This window comes from Salminus brasiliensis, chromosome 10 (genome assembly GCF_030463535.1).
Source record: "Salminus brasiliensis chromosome 10, fSalBra1.hap2, whole genome shotgun sequence".
NCBI lineage: Eukaryota > Metazoa > Chordata > Actinopteri > Characiformes > Bryconidae > Salminus > Salminus brasiliensis.
In genome coordinates this window covers 35,610,525-35,629,562 of record NC_132887.1, presented here as the reverse complement: position 1 = coordinate 35,629,562, position 19,038 = coordinate 35,610,525, and the positions used below count along the sequence as shown (strand labels likewise).

Sequence of the window (19,038 nt, the reverse complement as noted above, 5' to 3'; positions counted from 1 at the left end):
GAATTGCCTTGTCTTTTGCTAGCCCGAGTTAGCATGTTAAGCAACGGTCAGTAAAGTTAATTTAAGACAGAAATGCCTTGTCTTTTGCTAGCGTGAGTTAGCACGTTAAGTAACGGTCAGTAAAGTTAATTTAAGACAGAATTGCCTTGTCTTTTACTAGCGTGAGTTAGCACGTTAAGTAACGGTCAGTAAAGTTAATTTAAGACAGAATTGCCTTGTCTTTTGCTAGCGTGAGTTAGCACGTTAAGTAATGGTCAGTAATATTAATACAAGACAGAATTGCCTTGTCTTTTGCTAGCGTGAGTTAGCACGTTAAGTAATGGTCAGTAAAGTTAATTTAAGACAGAATTGCCTTGTCTTTTGCTAGCGTGAGTTAGCACGTTAAGTAACGGTCAGTAAAGTTAATTTAAGACAGAATTGCCTTGTCTTTTGCTAGCGTGAGTTAGCACGTTAAGTAACGGTCAGTAAAGTTAATTCAAGACAGAATTGCCTTGTCTTTTGCTAGCGTGAGTTAGCACGTTAAGTAACGGTTAGTAAAGTTAATTTAAGACAGAATTGCCTTGTCTTTTGCTAGCGTGAGTTAGCACGTTAAGTAATGGTCAGTAAAGTTAAGACAGAATTGCCTTGTCTTTTGCTAGCGTGAGTTAGCACGTTAAGTAACGGTCAGTAATATTAATTTAAGACAGAATTGCCTTGTCTTTTGCTAGCGTGAGTTAGCACGTTAAGTAACGGTCAGTAATATTAATTTAAGACAGAATTGCCTTGTCTTTTGCTAGCGTGAGTTAGCACGTTAAGTAACGGTCAGTAAAGTTAATTCAAGACAGAATTGCCTTGTCTTTTGCTAGCGTGAGTTAGCACGTTAAGTAACGGTCAGTAAAGTTAATTCAAGACAGAATTGCCTTGTCTTTTGCTAGCGTGAGTTAGCACGTTAAGTAACGGTCAGTAATATTAATTCAAGACAGAATTGCCTCGTCGTTTGCTAGCGTGAGTTAGCACGTTAAGTAACGGTCAGTAAAGTTAATTTAAGACAGAATTGCCTCGTCTTTTGCTAGCGTGAGTTAGCACGTTAAGTAACGGTCAGTAAAGTTAATTTAAGACAGAATTGCCTTGTCTTTTGCTAGCGTGAGTTAGCACGTTAAGTAACGGTCAGTAAAGTTAATTTAAGACAGAATTGCCTTGTCTTTTGCTAGCGTGAGTTAGCACGTTAAGTAACGGTCAGTAAAGTTAATTTAAGACAGAATTGCCTTGTCTTTTGCTAGCGTGAGTTAGCACGTTAAGTAACGGTCAGTAATATTAATTCAAGACAGAATTGCCTTGTCTTTTGCTAGCGTGAGTTAGCACGTTAAGTAATGGTCAGTAAAAACAATTCAAGACAGAATTGCCTTGTCTTTTGCTAGCGTGAGTTAGCACGTTAAGTAACGGTCAGTAAAGTTAATTTAAGACAGAATTGCCTTGTCTTTTGCTAGCGTGAGTTAGCACGTTAAGTAACGGTCAGTAAAGTTAATTTAAGACAGAATTGCCTTGTCTTTTGCTAGCGTGAGTTAGCACGTTAAGTAACGGTCAGTAAAGTTAATTTAAGACAGAAATGCCTTGTCTTTTGCTAGCGTGAGTTAGCACGTTAAGTAACGGTCAGTAAAGTTAATTTAAGACAGAATTGCCTTGTCTTTTGCTAGCGTGAGTTAGCACGTTAAGTAACGGTCAGTAAAGTAAATTCAAGGCAGAAATACCTTGTCTTTTGCTAGCATGAGATACCACGTCAAGAAAGGGTCAGTAAAGGGAATTCAAGACAAAACTACCTAGCGTTTCGTTACAGTTTGCTAGAGATAGCAGTTTTAAGTAGAGTACATTAACGGGAACTCCGGACAAACATCTGAAGGTTTGCTAGCTAGAATGTGCTAGAGTTAGTTCCTAGCATTTTAAATGAGGGTCAGTAAAAACCATTTTAGGCAGAATTGCCTTGTCTTTTGTTAGCATGGGTTAGCACGTTAGGTAACGGTCAGTAAAGGACAACAAAGAACAACATAGAAACATCCTAAGGTTTGCTAGAATGTGCTAGAGTTAGCATTTTAAGTAAGGGTCAGTAAAGACGCTCAAGAAGTTCAAATGCTAGGAGCTAACTCCAGCAAACTGTAACGAAACGCTAGGTAGTTTTGTCTTGAATTCCCTTTACTGACCCTTAAATGCTACCTCGTGCTAGCAAACCTTAAGATGTTTGTCCTGAATTATCTTTACTGACCCTTACTTTAAATTCTAGGTGCTAACAAACTAGCAACTCTATCTTATGCTAGCAAAAGACATGGGAAAATGCTAACTCTAGCACATTCAAGCAAGCCTCAAGGTATTTCTGCCTTGAATTCCCTTTACTGACCCTTAAATGCTACCTCGTGCTAGCAAACCTTAAGATGTTTGTCCTGAATTGTCTTTACTGCCCCATACCTAAAATGCTATCTTGTGCTAGCCAAAACCCAAAGCTATTTTTGTACTGAATGTGCTAGAGCTAGCATTTCCTTTGCCTTTTGCTAGCTTAAGATAGAGTTGCTAGTTTGTTAGCGCCTAGCATTTTAAATGAGGGTCAGCAAAGACAGTTCAAGACACAAATATATGTCTGCAAGAGTGTCCACTTTAACTGGAACCTGAAACCTGAAAGAAAATGTAAAAACCCTAAGGATGTGTTTATGGCTCCCTTTGCTGTTGTAGCTTATATTTAGCTAGCATAAATTGTCCTTCAAGTTTGGAGAAAAGCTTTGTTTACGTTAGATTGTTAACATTCGTGATTCATGTAATGTCTATAACAGATACCCCACCAGTGAAATGAGATCATAGATCACAATCTGGTTCGGCACGAACAAAACGTCTGATACTTCTCTAGATTGGCTGAACTGATTAGCCGTGTGTATCGTAACCGATAGCAGAACCAGAGGGAATACATGCGATACGTCTGGCCTCATAAGAGAGTCACCATGCTTAGTGTAAAACTAGCGTTCCTCAGCCTACGTACACCCCTGGGGTCTCCGAAAACGAACGCAACTTAAATCAGCTCGCTTACTCAAACCATATGCTCTTATCTGGCCCGGTTTCAGCGAAAAGTAAAACAGAAATGGGCTGTTTGATGTATTTAGGTCAGGGCTGAAAATATCCTTGACATTCCGAGACATGGGCCTCATTAAAGCAACAGTTTGGCGCGAGATCAAATTGACACAACTTTCCCATTACCCCAATTGTAGTCAATCAGCCTAGGGAGGTTGACTTCTTTGGTTTAGCTAATGTAGCTAACGAGTAACAGAAGCTTTAACCTCAGCAATTAGCATCGTGCAAACCACACACTTGCCTCCAACCATGTTGAGCAATCTGTAATAGACTTGTTTATGTGGTTTCTAACACTGTCAGGCATACTTTCAGCTATAAATATAGACAAAAGTGTGTGTTCTAGTTAAAAAACTAGAGACTAGCAGCTCAAATGCCTTGAATTTCATAAAGTTTTATACTTTTCCCCAATTTGACCTTGTGCAAATGTGTGCAAATGGAAGATCTGACCTCACCTCAGAACGGTCATAACAACGAAACCTTTGGTCCACCCCTGAAATTATGTGTTTGTTTGTCTGTTTACTCTACTGGAGCATTTTTCTGCAGAGGTGGCTTGGAAGCCGTCCGTCTCCACACCGTGCCAGCGTCCACACACTGGTCACTATGATGTAACGACAAACCGTGCTGTCTTTTCAGGTGTCTTCAGAAGAGCCGGCAGACGCGGTTGTCTGTCCGTCTGTACACTGGCTTCATAGGCTGAAATGAGTCAGCTGGAGAACCACTCCAACACAGGTGCTGCAGTCAGATACAATTTAGGACCGTTGAGACGTTGTTCTATCATTAAATTACTCGTCAGGCCTCACGCTCGGAACCCCAGAGCGCACCTAACAGGTTTCTTTGCCACTTCAGCCGTAAATATATATGTGTGGAACACTGCCTTGGCCCGATTCTTCGCTACAGCATTGTCTATTGTCTTGGCTATATCGTAGTGTCCTTGGCACGGTGGCCAACAGTTCGGTTTCAAATCCATCACTGTTGGTCAGAATGGCTTGGAGGAAGGCTCTGATGGAGATAACAGAAACAATGGAGGCGTAGAAACCGTTCAGGTCCACTTGGATTTCCATAGCTTCATGATCCTGGCTGGACTTGGCATATTTGATCCTCTTCTGCAGGACACGGTGCTGGACCTCCACAAAAGAAATCTTCAAAGCAGGCAAAAGGCCCAAAACCTTTCCATCACTGGATGGAAATAGAGGCTTCGCTAATGGCAGTTCACTTTACTAGTCTGTAGTTGATGTACGCTTTGATGTAGGGGTAGATTAAGCATTACGGCTCATTTAACAGTGTAACCTTTAGGTTTAACCTTCACAAGTCGTAGCGTTTGCAGTGTTGAGGATAAAAATGTGGTGTATTCACATGTTAACGTTCAGCAGGTTCTCAGAACATCTGTCAGAAGATATGAATTCAAAACTATTAGCTTGTGGTTAGCATGTTAGCTGACATTTACTGCATTAGCTTGCAATTAGTGTGGTATTTAACAGTTCATTAGTTCATAGTTAGTGTTTTCCCTGCTGAAGAATCCACCTTGAAACCAGCCTTTTCTGGTACCTGGTTTCGAGTGGTTTAAGCTGATCTTTGAGGAATGAGGTGGTTGAAAAGCTGGTCATCCAGGCATTTGATTTTAGTCATGCTTGGTCATGCTGGTCAACCAGGTTGGTCAGGTTGATCATGCAAACAAAAACATACCCTATGCTGGTCAAGAGCTAAGCTGGTCAACCCGCTGGTCAAGAGCTAAGCTGGTCAACCCGTCAGCGAAACTAGACATGAACAGATAATCAATTCAGTCTTGTCCCTGCTAAACTGAGATGGTATTTACTCTAACCGATCACACATTTGATTTTGTATCAAATCAAATCCCAGACGAAACCTCTAGATAGTTCCCATTTAGTGCGTTAGTTCATGGTTAGCATGTTAGTGGTATTAGGTTGCAGTTAGCGTGTTAGTTCGCGGTTAGCGACTTAGATAGGAACTAGAGATGAACGGTTAATAAAATAGGTATGGTTGGCATAATTGCTAAACTAAGATGGTATTTACTCTAATCTGTAACATCACAACACATTTAATTGTGTCTCCCAGCAATCGGAAGGTTGCGAGCTCAAATCCCCGGCTTCTGGTTGTGCCCTTGGGTAAGGCACTGAAACCCACACTACCTCAGGTGGCTATGCTGGCGACACCGTGCTACTCCCAGGCTGGCCATCGTCCCAGATTCCCTAGTCATTTAACCTTACTTAAATAGCACAGAAAAGCTCAAGTAGTAGAACTCTATTTTTAAACGTTAAGCATTAAATCTCAGCGTTTCCTCACTGACATGTACATCTGAAGACGAATCCTCTAGATAGTTCCCATTGAGTGCGCATGGTTAGCATGTTAGTTGTATTAGATTGCAGTTAGTGTGGTAGTTCACACTGAACTCATTACCTCACGGTTAGCGTGTTAGTTCGCTGTTAGTGATTTATTAGTTAGCTTCTATTTCAGATAGCGGAACTAGAGATGAACGGTTAATAAAATAGGCATGGTTGGCATGGTTGCTAAACTAAGATGGTATTTACTCTAATCTGTTACATCACAACACATTTCATTGTGTCTCCCAGCAATCGGAAGGTTGCGAGTTCAAATCCCCGGCTCCTAGTTGTGCACTTTAAGGCACTGAAACCCCACACTTCCTCCGGAGGAGACACTCTGCTGCACCCGGACAAGCCTCGTTCCCAGATTCCCTAGTAATGTGACCTTACTTAAATTCTCTAAATGTTCTCTAGATGTAACGCAGCATAAATACCCACTCGCCTTGCGTAGTCGTATCCTGCGTAAATCAGATTTAGCCTTTATTGACATGTTTTTGATTTTCTTGCGCAGTTAGCACAACGCCAGGCCTTCCACTGCATCTCAGGCAGGAGTGACGGTTCCAAAAGTGACATTCTGGCTGTAAAACAGTGGGGATGGTTTATGTGGAACTTTCTCCTCATGGGGACATGCGAGCCCAGCGCCAGCAAGGGCTGTAATTAGCTAAGCTAGCGTCAACGCCACGCTGGATGTGGCTTTTATCGGAGTGGGAGGAAAGTTGCTTCGCTCCTTCTCTTCACCCGCATCCCTCCTTCGCTCCCTCGCTGCAAAACCCGACCGGCCGCAGCTACTTTCATCTCGCGCACACTTTGCGCTTTGCCTTTCCCCTCCGGCCTGTGTAATTAACCAGTTTCAGCACCGCTGAAGACCAGCATGACCAGCACGACAACACACCAAGCTGTACATCAAAACTGGCGCTGTTTGGTGTGTCGCACATACCACAGTACATCGTATGCGAGTGTTAACACATGACCATGACAGTCTTACCATTTCGTTTTTGCGTGTGTGTGTGTGTGTGTGTGTGTGTGTGTGTGTGTGTGTGTGTGTCTGAACATTCCAAACAGTCTGAGGCTGAAGGCTATGGAAATAGCGAGGGAGGAAAATGAAAGCGTAATTTTTGGGCGCTTTATTTTACAAAGGGGAATGTTTATTACGAGCCTGCGAGTGGAGATAATAAACAGTTAGGGGTTTTACGCAAAAAAAAAAAAAAAAAAAAAAAATCAAGTCACTCTCACTTCTCCTTTTGCTCAGTGGTAAAATTACAGAGTGTTCAAAGTCAACATTTCCAGACATGTCTGACTAAGGGCACCTCAGAACTGGCTGCTTCTGTGTGTGTTTGTACATTTTAATAGGTCCTGATTTTGCAGTAAAACCAGAGAAAACAAACATGGCTAACCTTCAGGACAGGAAATGTTTCGGTTGTTTAAAAAGTGCAGACATTTTAGAGTGCTGAGATTAAAACGTAACGAGTTTTCTGACATATATACCGAAGAGCCAAAAGATGATGATCGCTAACAGATGAAGGTCTGGGATACGCACATACCAAGCAATTTGTAAGGAGGACCTGTACCCCTCCTCGTTCATGTAATCACCCAATCAGCTAATCGTGTAGAAGCAGTGCTGTGTATCAAGGCCAGCAGCTTCAGGTAATCTTCGCATCAACCCATCAAAAGTTTAACAGTGGTATGATTGCTGGTAGCATTTCTAAAACTGGGATCTCCTGGGATTTTCAGCACAGCGGTCTCGGTTTACCCAGAGACATTCAGTGAGCGACAGTTCTGCAGATGGAAACTCCTCGTTGATGAGAGAGGCCAAGACAGAATGGTGTCAGATCACCACTCTGTACAACTGTGGTGAAAAGCATCTCAGAATGAATAACGCGTCCAACCTGCTTTTTCTGGTAGCTGGTTTAAGATGGTCTAAGCTGGTCTTTGATGGTCACAGTGGCTGAAAAGCTGGTCATCCAGGTGACAACGTACCCTATGCTGGTAAGCCAGCAGGTTAACCAGCTCTTGCCTTGCATAGTGTATGTTGCAATTGATTTTAGCCATGCTTGGTCTATAATATTAGTATTTAATAATATTATATTTCAAAATTATTTTATAGAAATGTAATTTTTTTACTTGAAGTAAAAAAAAAAAAAGAAACAGGTAAAAATGTTGGCTTAAACTTAACTGGCTTAAACCTTTGTAGTAGTATATCATATATAATTTGCAGTCTAAAAAAATACTGTACATTTTGAAAGTCCCTGATCGTAAATACGACCCATTATCCTGCCAGGGTTTGTCCATGGAGATTGTAGTCTCAATTTTATGCAGTTAAAATAGCCAGCTCCACAAATCAGCAGGTGTCCACATACTTTTGGCCACGTTATGACCTTATGTCCCAACAAGGTTTAAAAAATTAAATAAAATAAAAAATAAGTGTTGAGTGTGTCTGTAGGGACTGAATGACTCGTATAAGCGTCCCTTGTATATTTACGGGACGCGCTGCTTTTTTTAAAAGTTAAATACCAGTTTGATGTTTTGGAGCTTTTCCTGTTGAGGTGATGTAATTTAATATTTCAGTGGTTTGTTCTCAGCTGTGCTGTGTTTTTCCTTGTTGTTCATGGCCCTGTCCTGCCCTGTCCTGCGTCTCCTCTGCAGCCCAGGATAACCCAAACAGCTTGCGGTACAAGTACAACTTCATCGCTGACGTGGTCGAGAAGATTGCCCCTGCTGTAGTTCATATTGAACTATATCGCAAGTAAGAAAATGTGTACATGTGGACACATATGATCAGATCTTGTGGTTCTAGCCTTCATGACATTGTTTCCCGTTCTATTCTGTTGCTGTTCATGGAAGACCTTTGGCTAGGTAGTGGTTAAAATGGACATCACTGAAGCAATACATCTGAATACACATTAAAAAAATCCAACAACTGATCAGAAGACATGTGGATTTGAGGCGGAACCAGAACCATCATTAGCCAGATATATTATACGTGTTATATTATGTATATATTATATATGTTGGGCCCTAGCCCCAACCTAACACACTAACCATGAGCTAAAGTGCTAGCCCCAGTATTAGCCAAATACATTTTTACTAAGGTACTTCATACCTTGCATACAGTAGGACAGAAAATAAGTGCATTCAGTGCATTTTCAATACAGCTAGCCACTTGCTAATGTGCTAACCACAAAAATAAAACTGTAAACCTCAGCTAATGCACAGATAGCAAGTGATGGCCCTAGCTAACCAAACTAACACACTAGATAGATAGATAGAGATACATTTATTTATTAATAAATCTAATTTCTTAATCCCAAAGGGAAAGTCACACACTACTTAGTGTGGTAGCCACATTTCTACTTAAGAATTTCTATGTAAAATGCTGATTAGTGCAGATTAGTGTGTATTTAAAAAAATTGGCTTCATCCTCTAGCACTTCATTAATGATCAGTTTCTGACCACCAAGCTGCTCTTGGCTGGACATTTTTGCCCTGATATAGCCTACTCATACCAGCACCCCACAGACTACCCAGACTACCCATGTCAATTAATATCTGGTCAGCAGCATCCCTGTTATTAGTATCCGTGCACAATGTCAGATGGGCTACAGTCTGTTGTTGTACAGCTTAAATGCATAAATGGTACAGAGTACGTAACATAGATGGAGCTCATCTCCTCTCTCTCTCAGGATGGTGTATTCAAAGCGTGAGATGGCAGTGGCAAGTGGATCAGGCTTTGTGGTGTCAGACGATGGACTCATCGTGACCAACGCCCATGTGGTGGCCAATAAGAACAGGGTGAAGGTGGAGCTGAAGAACGGGGTGTCCTACGACGCAAAGATCAAAGATGTGGACGAGAAGTCAGACATCGCCCTCATAAAGATCGACTCTCCGGTAAGAGAAGGCACTCAGAACACCAAACCAGATCAGCCCGGGACATCTGAGGCTTCAGTGTGTAAAATGACTGGTTTCAACCTGTAAAATATTGGACTTCAGTATTTTACAGGACACTGTAAAATACTTCTTTATGCAAAATTCGAGATGTAAAATAAGAGTACAGTATGTGAGATTGGAGTTTAAAGGATGGGTGTAAATGTACATGCTCAGTACCACAGCGAATACAAGGTGCTTGGAGCTTATCGGTATATGCAAAGACTGATGAAATGTAATGCAGAACCAAAAATCACAACAGCAAGTGTTTAGTATGTGAAGTTAGAGATTTCACAATGATTTAGAGTGAAATAAAAGACTACAGTATAAAATGAGAGTTTCCAATATGTAAAAATACTGTAAACTACGTAAATCTACATAAAAATCCAATGTGTAAAAATATTGTACATGTTTTAAATATTGTACATACAATACAGTGTGATAAAAAAAATCCAATATGTAAAAATTAGGATTTCAGTATGTACCTCGAGATTCAACATACAAAATGAAATACTTCAGTATGTAAATTAAACTTTTCAAGAGGTAAAAATAAAATATATCTGATATAAAATAATATCAGTATGCAAATTCTGAGATTTCAACATATGAAATTTGAGATTTAAGTAGATGAAATGTGAGATTTCAACATACAAAATCAAAGATTTCAGTATGTAAAATTTTAGATTTCAATATGCATAATTTCAGTTTTTATTAAGTTAAAATAAAGGTGTGAATTTGGAGATTTCAGCATGCAAAGTTTGAGATTATGTAGACTTGAAGACTTCAGTATGCGAAGCTAGAATTTCCTGCATTCAAAAGTTTAGTTTCTTTTCAATCTCTTGATTAACTTAGTCATCGCCAAAATACAGATTTCGCCCTCCGAACATATTGAATTGTGATATAGTCAAGTCAAAACCGCGACAGGGTTTTTATATTGTATGCTGTTTGGCCCGAAGCTCTAGCATGAGGAGGTTGAAGCAGTGTCTGCCAAGTTTGAGAAGGACATATTTAATGGTGCCTTTTAGTGTTGTTCTTTTTACAAGTGTTTACTGTGTGGATAACACCAGGAGCACTGTGGCAGAAGAGATGATTGATGGAAGTTGAAGAAAAAAAAAAAAAAAAAAACATTTAAAGGAACTTTATAGCCTTGATGACTCTGCTTTGTTTGTTTTTCTATGTCTTTTTAAACAGTGGACGAAAGGGAACAGAACTTTTCAGACTTGCTGAAGTTCCTTAAGTCAGTCCCAGATAGTGTTTAAGCTTTATATCTGTTCATAAAATGCATCATAAACAAAAATAATAATAATTCACATCAGTTAGAGATAGCCTGTAAACAACACCACCAGCAACCCTACAAGCAGTTGGCTCTTATTTATTTTTTACACCTCCATCATCTCTATTAACCGACATTTCTGCCATTACAGCAAAAAAAAAACAAAAAGACAGCTACCCGAGAACGCTTTGCCATCTTCTCATAAGCTCTAAGTGCTAGGCAGCTGCTTAGAAGAGCTTGTGGCTGCTGATTGTTGATTATGGGCTTCTGATTATATGAGTATTCACAGTAAGCTTTAACATTTGCATTACCTGGCCTTTCTTAGCGATGACCATGAACAATCCATTGCCCTAACAAACAAACTAATATCTCAGAAACTGGTTCAAAACTGAGTTCAGATCTGAAGGGGAGCACAAACCTTCGTATCACCTCCTATCCCTTTTTTTTAAACCTCAAAAATACCTCAAAATTGTACAAAGCAACCATACACCAATCTTGCTTAAACCAGCGCAAGTAGGTGAGGGGAGGGCTGGGGGGGGAAGCTGGCCATGTTCAGGAGAGGGCAGTGTTGGAAGAGTTCCAGCTTGGCGCCGAGAGTGCAGCATTGTTGGCATTCTGGGTGCTGTATAATGTTTGGAGAAGATAATCTTGGAAAATGAGGGTTCTAGTGCTTTACCAGAATAGAAACATATCTGACCACACGAATGCGAATTGGCCATTGCTTTCATTCCTTATAAGGTTTCTGTGCTTTAACTATATCTCTTATATTTAGACACACACACACACACACTTCCATGTTGCATTGCTCCATTGGGACGTGTGGAATATCTTGGAACGTGTTCACGAGCCAGTTTCTGGTGCGCGCTTAAAGCCGCGGGACTTCTTACTCACCCACATATATACGTTCCAGCGGGTTATTCATCTGCATCTGATGGGATTCCAGCACAGATGGGATTTGCTTGGTCGGCAAAAAATGAAATCAACTCAAATTGGCCCTTCCTCCAATTCGGTGGTGGGACAGATTTCTTATTCCATTACGTTTGCTTTGAATGTGAATGTGAAAGTGCATGTGTCATATGTTTAACCCCATAATACTCCCAGGCTTATTACACATAAATTATTGCAAATTACTCAGTAACTACAGGGACTTCAGTAGAAACCGGTGGGGCTGTTCTTTGGTAATAGAAGTTTGCATTAACACTTTTGACGCGCCGGCAGGCCATAGGCTCTTTAAGGGGTTAAATACTTGCTTGCACGTTAATGAACACCAATATAAGCATGCAATAAACCGGTCATTGCAGACGTCATAGGTTGTCAATGCTAGCTACGTGATCTCAGTAGAACATGAAGAAAGCCATGGTAAACACGGAGCTTGTTCTTGCAACTTGCTGTACTGTGAATACACACAGTCTAACACACTATTAGAGCACATTACGCATTCAGGAGATGAATTAGTCGTTAAAAATATATTAATATATATATATATATAATAACACACCAGAATCCCTTTAGATCCCCAGCCAAGCATGCATTCCCCCATCAAGTGAAAATGCCTCAAAGCTTTATTATCACAACAGCCACATTCGGACTATGCAAGTTATCTCCTATAACCACTGGGCAAAGCGAGGGGCCCGGAGTGGATTTCCAATCCTGTAAACACACTGGTCATTTACCCCTAAACGCAGAAAGCCTTATAACACACTAAGGCGCATTACTGAATAACTACAGGAACATCTTTACAAACTGGTGGGGCAATTCTTTGCTAACAGAAGTCTGTAATAACACTTTGGCCCCACCAGAAGGCCATAATCTGTTTAAAGGGTTAGTACCCGCTTCAGCTGTAGACTCTGAATACCCACATATTGCAATAACAGGGTCCGGGAACATGTACTTATTCAATACATGCAATAATAATTGCAAATATTTTACACCAAAACCCACACAAAAAGATATCATGGGCAGAGCCAAGTTTTGGTTTTGAGTAGTGGAGCCTGTACAAACCTTTGAATTGGACCAGGCTATATTTTGAATTGCTAGAGTAACACAAGATCCCAGACAGACTCTTCACAGACCTCGTCAGGTAGGGGAGTACCAAGCGCTGTGGTATAATTAAAAGGGAGGGAGGGAGGAAGAGAGAGAGCGAGAGCGAGATAGAGCGAAAAAAATGGAGTCTGAATGAGTCGAATGGAATCTGTTAAAACCTGCCTCTGATTTATGGTCGACGCATTTTGATGGCTTGCCACCAATTAGTGAAGCGTTTGGAGATAGTAGAAAGTGTTTATGGGGGTGGAGATGAGACAAAGACAAACCAGGGTCAAGCTGAATACATACAAGTCAGTATACTGTAGTGTCTGGGAAACGGAGTCTAGCACAGCCACACAAGTCTAAGGTCACCATGCTCAATGCCAAGGGTTGGCTAGAGGGGTATTTAGCCCCCAGCATTGAGCTCTGGAGCAGTGGAACTGTGTTCTCTGGAGTGATGGGATGAGCTGGGGTGGCTGAATGCAATCAAACCCTTGCAGCAAATGTTCCAACACCTAGTGTAAAGCCTTTCCTAGGGAAGTAGAGGGCCATGTTGAAGCAAAAGGGTGGATAAATTCCCTATTAATACCTTTGATTTCAGAAGATACGTTGACTACACTTTGAGTCCAATTGTTTGTAGACACATGCTAATGTAAGCAAGCCCGCTGATGCAGTGGGCCTTCATTTGATGGGTGTGTGTGAGGGAGGGAGCAATGTCAGCCTCAGGCCTGTACCCCTTTTATCCGCCCTGATGCCTCATGGTTTAAAGTGGGTCACTGCTGCAAGAGTTCCCCGTACACACAATGGAGAACACATGCTTGGTTGGGGCGTACGAGAGGTCTCTCTCTGTAGGAGAATGTAGCTTTGGGAGTCACGGGAGGGGCGGTTGCCCAGCCAGAGAATCGAACCCTAGTCTGCGATGATATGACCAGGACATGTGAGTGACTGACCACGTTGTGATGTGCAGTGTAAACACAGCCTTGGACGTTGTGTCTGCTGAAGCCCTGTTAGGTCTCTGCACTCCTCATAGTAACAGGGTTACTGTGATGGTGCTCCTCAACTGCTTCTGTGGCAACTGACGCAGTGGGGAAATGAATCACTTCCACGTCTCCCCTCAACCCTAATTTAACCCTCCCTGATTTAAATCTCCCATGTCTGCCCGTTTCCACACAGCGCTCCACATGTGCCAAAGAAAAGCCGCGGCTGCCCAGATAGGTTCGGCCGTATTGGAGGCCGTATGGAGTTTGACGAATCTGACGAATCCATTCGGGAACACGCAGTTTCCCTAGATTACCCACGTCCCAGAGGCCCTGGCTGCGGTCGAACACTGCTTTCATGTGGCTCCCCAAAAAGACAGAGGGTAAAACTGAGTCATGCGATTGCAGGGGACAATGTAAACCGTGCATGAATATGGAGAAGAACTTTAGATTGCACGCTTGCGTAAGTGTGTATGAGTGTACACACAGTTTGGAAACAATTTGTCAGTGAAATCTACCCCCCCCCCTGGCCAACATGTGTGCGTGCATACACAGACAGCCACACGGGTTTCAACTTGTCCCATCCTCACGGTTTATCATCTCATAAAATCCATACAGATTTCCAGACTACATTCCTCTGAAAGCTAGGCTACCTGAAACACATCACGCAGTGTTGTTGATGGGAACGGGGTCACTGTGTCTGCAAAACAAAAATAGCCATTTTATTCACTGTCCAAAACAACCACTGAAGCCACGTGTCTTCCTCAAATTATTTTTTGACCTCAAATAGTGTCTCAGGCAACAGGCACCATATTTATGGAGCAAATCAAACTACTGGTTGTGTAGATGTAGACATGCAGGGTATAAGACTTGTACTTCATAGTACACTGGATGTTTATTTTGTCAGATAAGCTGGTGAATTTGCTCTGTGTAAGAGAAGCGGGGACGTATGGTGGCTTTCCAGCACCTTCACTTCCTGGCTAAGCTTTTTAGCGGCAAACAAAAATCATCCCTCCCTTCAGTGCTCTGGGCCTGCGGACCAAATGACAGTAAACACAAACACAGCGTCCAAAATACAGCGTCCAAAACCCAATGGAGGAGCAAGCTGCAAGCCTCGTCCAACATGGCGACCGTCGCGTTTTCATGCTAGTCGCCTGCCTGGTCCAACATCACGCAATCATGACGTTCACAAGCTAGTCGCCTGCCTGGTCCAACATGGCTACCTTGCCATTCACATGCTAGACGCCTGCCAGGTCCAACATGACTACCGTGGCATTTACATGCTAGTCGCCTGCCTGGTCCAACATCGGGCAACGATGACGTTCACATGCTAGTCGCTTGCCTGGTCCAACATGGCTACCTTGCCGTTCACATGCTAGTCGCCTGCCTGGTCCAACATGGCTACTGTGGCATTCACATGCCACTCACATGCCATCGGCTTCTTCCAACAATACTACCTTGCTAACGTTGCCTAGCATAGCATTTTAAATTATGCATGAATCTACATACCCCCCCCCCCCGTGCTAGCAAACAACTTCCATAAAACTGTGTATTAAAATGTATATTATGATCAGTTACCGTAATAGAGTATTATGATGGAAGGTAATTTACTTTAGCTAGGCTAAACTGTTGCTAAAATTGCTGCTGCCAAGCAAACCAGTTGTGATTATTCTTCATAAACATTCACAAACGGGACAAAATTATACTGAAACAGCATAAATAATTCAACGTTCCCCTCCTATCCTCATCTTTTTTCATTCCTTTCAGCTCTTAGTCGTATCTCGGCTGTCCAGACACCTCAGCAGCAAAAGCGTAGGGTATGTTTTCACCTGGATGACCAACTTTCCCATTACCTTGACCACTAAAGACCAGCTTAAGCCATTTAAACCAGCTAACAGTGAAAGCTGGTCTGGAGCGGTGCTCGTTACTATGCATCTTATAATCTGATTGTTTAGGTTTATGTCATATGGCTAACTCTCTCATCCAGAGTGACGGAGGTAAGAGAATGTAGAGTTAGGAGTCTTGGCCGCTCTCATTCATGTAGCGTTCGGGTAACTGAACCCCAGTCTGCCATGGAAGGCCGTGTTGTTACCCACTATGCTACACCAACCTTCCTTTTGTTTGCAGGCGGTTTATAAACGAAATTAACCATCATAACCTTTACATCATTTTCTTAGGTCATGTAACGATCCTTCCCACCCGTACGTCTTTTGGAGGGTTCTCATTCTGTAAATTTTAGAGTTATGATTCTTTATGTGTCCCCTGGCGATGAGGTATTTCCAGAATGCAGCGTCATAAACACAGACACCTGGCTAACATAGACTTTTTACAGGCCAGCTGGCCGATGTGGCAAAGGGCAGGTATAGGGCAACAGCATAAGAAAAAAATAAAAATAACAATAAAAAATAATAAAAAATAATCGCTCTACTCTCTTTCCCTCAGCTCAGCATTACCTAATCTTTCTAAGCACGTGTTTAATACCCCCAACCCCCCGCCAGGCTCCCAATAAAAGAGGTATACTGGGCAAGCAGCATTTACAGGGAAATTCCACCAATTTGTACGTAAACCCAGAGTAGAGTAAACACTCCGCTAAAATGAGCGCAACTTAGTTTGACACCAGACGGCCATCAGGCGAACAGGTCCCTCCGTTAGCAATGCAGACCAAAACTGACATAAGAAATAAACACTGCAGCATTTTCAGTAGCATGATGCCAACATCGTCAACATTACGCTAGCAGACAAACAGGCTTTTTGTTTTCTCCAGAATAAAATGGTTCTTTTTATGATGGTTATAATGGCACAGCGTCCACAGCACTAATATAGGCAAGGAGCTAGCTTAGCTCTGGCGAGGAGCTAGCCAACTTTGCCAATAGCAAGCCAGCTAAATCAGATACCACAAACCATAAAATGCTTAAGTAAGCATAATCAGGTCAGATAATTACATACTTGCTACGTTATGGTACGATATCAGTATAAGTATAAAAGTGTAAAACGGAATAACTGGATGTAGCAGTCATTGATTTGTGTGCCAGCGAAGATTCATTTGTGAGGTAGCCAAGTTAGTGATTAGCATGTTGGTTTCCTCAGCCTGTTGCAAACAGGAAAATCATCAGAAAGATGATAATCCGGTGTCCTGACAGACTAAACGTGTGGTCTCTGACTTTTATTAGTATATTTAGAGCCGGTGGGGAACATACGTAGCTGACATTAGCATTTCCTCAGTTTTGGGTCTTTAGAGCTTGGCTTGGAGATCTGTGTAGCCGGAGCTAGGAGCGCTAATTTGCGTGCCAAAGTTAGAACTGGGCAAAATGATCGTATTTTATGATCAATTTTATCGTATCGTGATGAATTTTTGTTATTTTGATACACAAAATGCTTTTATGAGTGCATCGTGGATATCGGCAGTGACTAAAAAGCCCTGATTATCTGCACATTTCATTACAAAGAGTGTAATCAGTTATTTGATTCAACAGAGTGAAGCATATTTGGAGCGATATAAAATGTATTCCTATCGCCCAACTCTTTGATTGGAATTTGCCATGGGAAAACCCTGGATTATGTTTTTAAGTAGCGCTGGGTCTTTTTTAGGGCCAGGTGAGGAGACCAAACTGTGAAGCGTAGAGTAATACGAGCTGTAATTACGTTCCGGTGTTTCTGCAAACTGTGGGCTGGAGATTTCCCTCAGACCTGGCAACCCTGTGCTACCATGTGTTTATGCTGTTATCATCCGAGCAGCGGCCATTGGCAGTGATAACGCTATTCCTGTTTCACGTCCCAATTGAGTGGAAGAAGAGAAGAGGACTGAGTCGGGCTGGTGGGGGATCTCCTCCCCTCAACAGTCATCATCACCTTTATCCTCTTCTATTTATAAATCTACTCAGGTTAGCTCGGGTCCGGTTCGTTCAGGGTTCACCACGCGACCCTCCAGATCAGTTTACTGTTCGGGCCTGCCAGTTCACTTCCTCGGTCCTGGATGGCTAAAGCGCGTGAATGAGGTTAATAATGTTACAGAGTCGGTGGTCACCATTTTAATGCCCAAGGTCACTTCTTCACAGTGGTATTGAGGAGGAGAAAAAAAAAGGGTTTGACCATAGGCCTCTTTCTTACCCCTCCTTACCTCCCAACACCTTTTTAGATCGGTAGTGGAGCGAATATACACGTAATTGTAGTTAATTTAAGTAAACTTAGAAGCGTAAAGCATCGTTAGGTATAAAAATGGACAAACGTGTGGAAAAGTCGGTCCAGAATTGGAGAAATTTACGCTTTAAGATGACCACTGCTGCTGTTTGATGCTAACTGGTGGTTATGAGCTACATTAGCTACATTAGCCTCATTAGTCAGGGCAAAACTAAAGAAGCAAATTTGACATAGCTCATAGACAAAAGGTCCCTTTAAATGAGCTTAAATTTGCTTTTAAACTTAGCTTATGATTAGATGAAGGCAGTTAAGCCATGCTAATACTCGTTTCAGTAGCTGCTAGTTTAAATGGACCATAATTCACACAGAGATACGGAGGTGAGAACGCTGGTGGCTCCGGTATCCGTATCAGTCTCAGTTCCCCTGCAGTCTGTTCTCGAACTATTTTTACTGTCGGTAAACAAAATGGACACCAGCGCCACAGCTAAACACAGGTTTCTGTTGTCGTGATGCTAATCTGGTAGCTCTAGCGAGTCCTTGGTGTCGGGAGGGAGGGAAGATTCCGGAAACGATTCCCTGCAGGAATGGAAAAAGCCTGTCTCAATCCTCACGTGTTCCTTCCGGCATTCAACTTTCCATCCTGTTAGAAAGGCTGCCTGGCGATAAGGTTTCAGACATGGCCCGAATTTAAAATGCTAATTCCTTTTTACTGGACACATGATCACCAGTGCACCTGAAGGTTAGGATAAGTTAGTCTGCCCCGTTCTAGTTTTAGAACGCTTGGTCACACTGTCGCTTGTAGATCACAGCCCTGGCATACCAGAATGTGAAAAATATCCATTTATATAACGAATAGCTTTTTGCTACATTGCTAAAACCGATGCTCACTCACCAGCTTTGACATGCCACCTGAAAGTGCATTATAAGCAGGGATGCACTGATACCACTTTTTACTTTCTGATACCGATACCAGATTTTCAAATATGCCGAGTACAGATACCGAGTAACAATACTGATACCAACTCAACTTAAATACTGGATAGATGGCCTGATTAATCCTGATATTTATAGCCTTCCACTTTTAATAGATTGTACTTTTTTTATATCCTCATCCCAAATAAGATATAATAAGATTGAAAGAACAGCATTTACTGGTTGAGGAACTGCACATTTGAAAGGTTTCAGAGCTCTGAAAAAATGACTGATTTGCCACAACGCAGAAACACAAAAGTAAGGAAGCATAATCTGGCAAAGACGTTTTTTATGGGTATTTAAAAATCGAT

The 19,038-nt window shown here is 41.9% G+C and overlaps 1 protein-coding gene across 1 annotated transcript in view; it reads left to right on the top strand.

Moving 5' to 3' along the window:
* Positions 1–19,038, top strand: part of htra1a (HtrA serine peptidase 1a) — a 50,958-nt gene that overhangs the window by 20,775 nt on the left and 11,145 nt on the right. Inside the window, exons 2-3 of the mRNA XM_072690528.1 lie at positions 8,070–8,169; positions 9,106–9,310. Coding sequence (XP_072546629.1) covers positions 8,070–8,169; positions 9,106–9,310 — 305 coding nt within the window. The remainder of the gene's footprint in view (positions 1–8,069; positions 8,170–9,105; positions 9,311–19,038) is intronic.